The sequence below is a fragment of the Phytophthora parasitica genome, assembly GCF_000247585.1.
Source record: "Phytophthora parasitica INRA-310 unplaced genomic scaffold supercont2.6, whole genome shotgun sequence".
Taxonomy (NCBI): domain Eukaryota; phylum Oomycota; class Peronosporomycetes; order Peronosporales; family Peronosporaceae; genus Phytophthora; species Phytophthora nicotianae.
The window spans coordinates 1,211,373-1,212,875 of record NW_008648992.1 but is presented as its reverse complement, the minus strand read 5'-3'; the positions used below and the strand labels follow the sequence as shown (position 1 = coordinate 1,212,875).

Sequence of the window (1,503 nt, the reverse complement as noted above, 5' to 3'; positions counted from 1 at the left end):
CCACTCCTCCAACTGCAGTCTGTCGAGCTCTGGCTTGCGTAAGGCGAACTCCACTGGGTCTTCCTCGTCATCATCATCCAGCGGAGATGCCGTCAACTCATCATCGCTTGAGTCACTAGAATCTTTATCAACTAGTATAGTGTCTTCGTCGCCCTCGGCCTCCGAATCCAGTTCGAGCAACCAGTCATCTCCACCACCATTCAAGTCATCACTGTCAAGTGGTTCAAATAGCCGGTCACGACGCAATGCGGTCAGAAAGCCATCCGAGTCGAAGTCGTCAAGCGTAACAAAGCGTGGATCACGGGCACGGGTTGTCTCTCGCTGGAATTCATCCGGAATATCATCTTTAGCACTCTCCACAACATCTTCCATCACATCCGGAACTGCAAATTGACCACTATCCGTAACACGGACAGCTTCACTCGGAAAAGGAACTTCACAACTTTCCGGAACACATTGGCGTTCCTCCGTGATAGCTTCGTCTGGACAATCCGTAATGACGCCAAGTTAGAATATCATACAGCAATGCTCAAACAAAAGCACATACCAGTGTGACGTCGCTTTGAAAGTCGGGCCTTAGGTGCTGCCTTTCGTTTCGGAGGTGCCGGTTTTCTCTTGCTCTTGGTCGGCGGTTTGGACGCCTTGGCTGCAGGCTTTGGGATTCTTGTAGCAGATTTTGCAGCTGCCGGTGGGGTAGAAGGAGCCGCTACCGATAGGTGTGCATCTGGGCCTTGAACAGGATCTCCAGCCGTCGCGCTTAGTGCCGTTTGCGACGGTACCGTTGTGGGAGGTGTCGAGCGTGGCGGCGTTGGGTGCGAAGGCGTTTCGGGGGGAGGCGTCGAGCTCGGGGTCGTCGAGCGCGGAGGCACTCCTGGGGGCAATCCGAGGTACTCAGGAAACCACCCTTGCTGCATACAGTGCTTGACCAAGCTTTTCTCCCCTACAACAAAATCGATTTAGTAAACACACAGAAAAACAATAAAAGAACACTTACCGACGAAAACGTCGACGCCTTCAGTTCCCTTCACATTCCCGTCCGGTGGAACGTAACGCTGGTCGTTGCTAAGGCCGACGGACTTCCGGAAGCTCCATCCTTTCTTGGTCAGCTGGTACCACATCAATTGGAACGTTATCGGGTCGACATACGGCTCCGCCATTCTTCTAGAGTGCAGGTCTCTCCTCGAGCGCGAATCTTGGAATGAAAGGCTAGGAACTCCCCTCGATTCTTATATCTGTAACCCTAACCCCTTCTCGAAAATCTCATGTCTCAACGCCAACAGATGTCGCATATGACCTGGTATATCTTATCCCATACAAATTTCTATATGCGGATTTCCGCCCATCCCAAATCTGCTGCGGAGAACGCTGAATATTTTCAATCCTAAAACCAAATACCGGAGAATCCGGAACGATCGGTGTAGAGGGTTAAAAGGCCAGCGCTCTACCGACTGAGCTAGACGGGTGTACCGTCACAAACCTTACAGCAACTTAACACAAACAAAG

General features: G+C 51.6%; 1 protein-coding gene across 1 annotated transcript; it reads right to left on the bottom strand.

The window, feature by feature from the left end:
* Nucleotides 1-92: 92 nt before the first annotated feature.
* Nucleotides 93-1,157, bottom strand: PPTG_04087 (hypothetical protein; the record flags this gene model as incomplete). Its single annotated transcript, XM_008897912.1, has 4 exons — nt 93-115; nt 195-482; nt 548-940; nt 995-1,157. The coding sequence occupies 4 exons, from the start codon at nt 1,155-1,157 to the stop codon at nt 93-95; spliced, it is 867 nt and encodes a 288-aa protein (XP_008896160.1).
* Nucleotides 1,158-1,503: the final 346 nt, after the last annotated feature.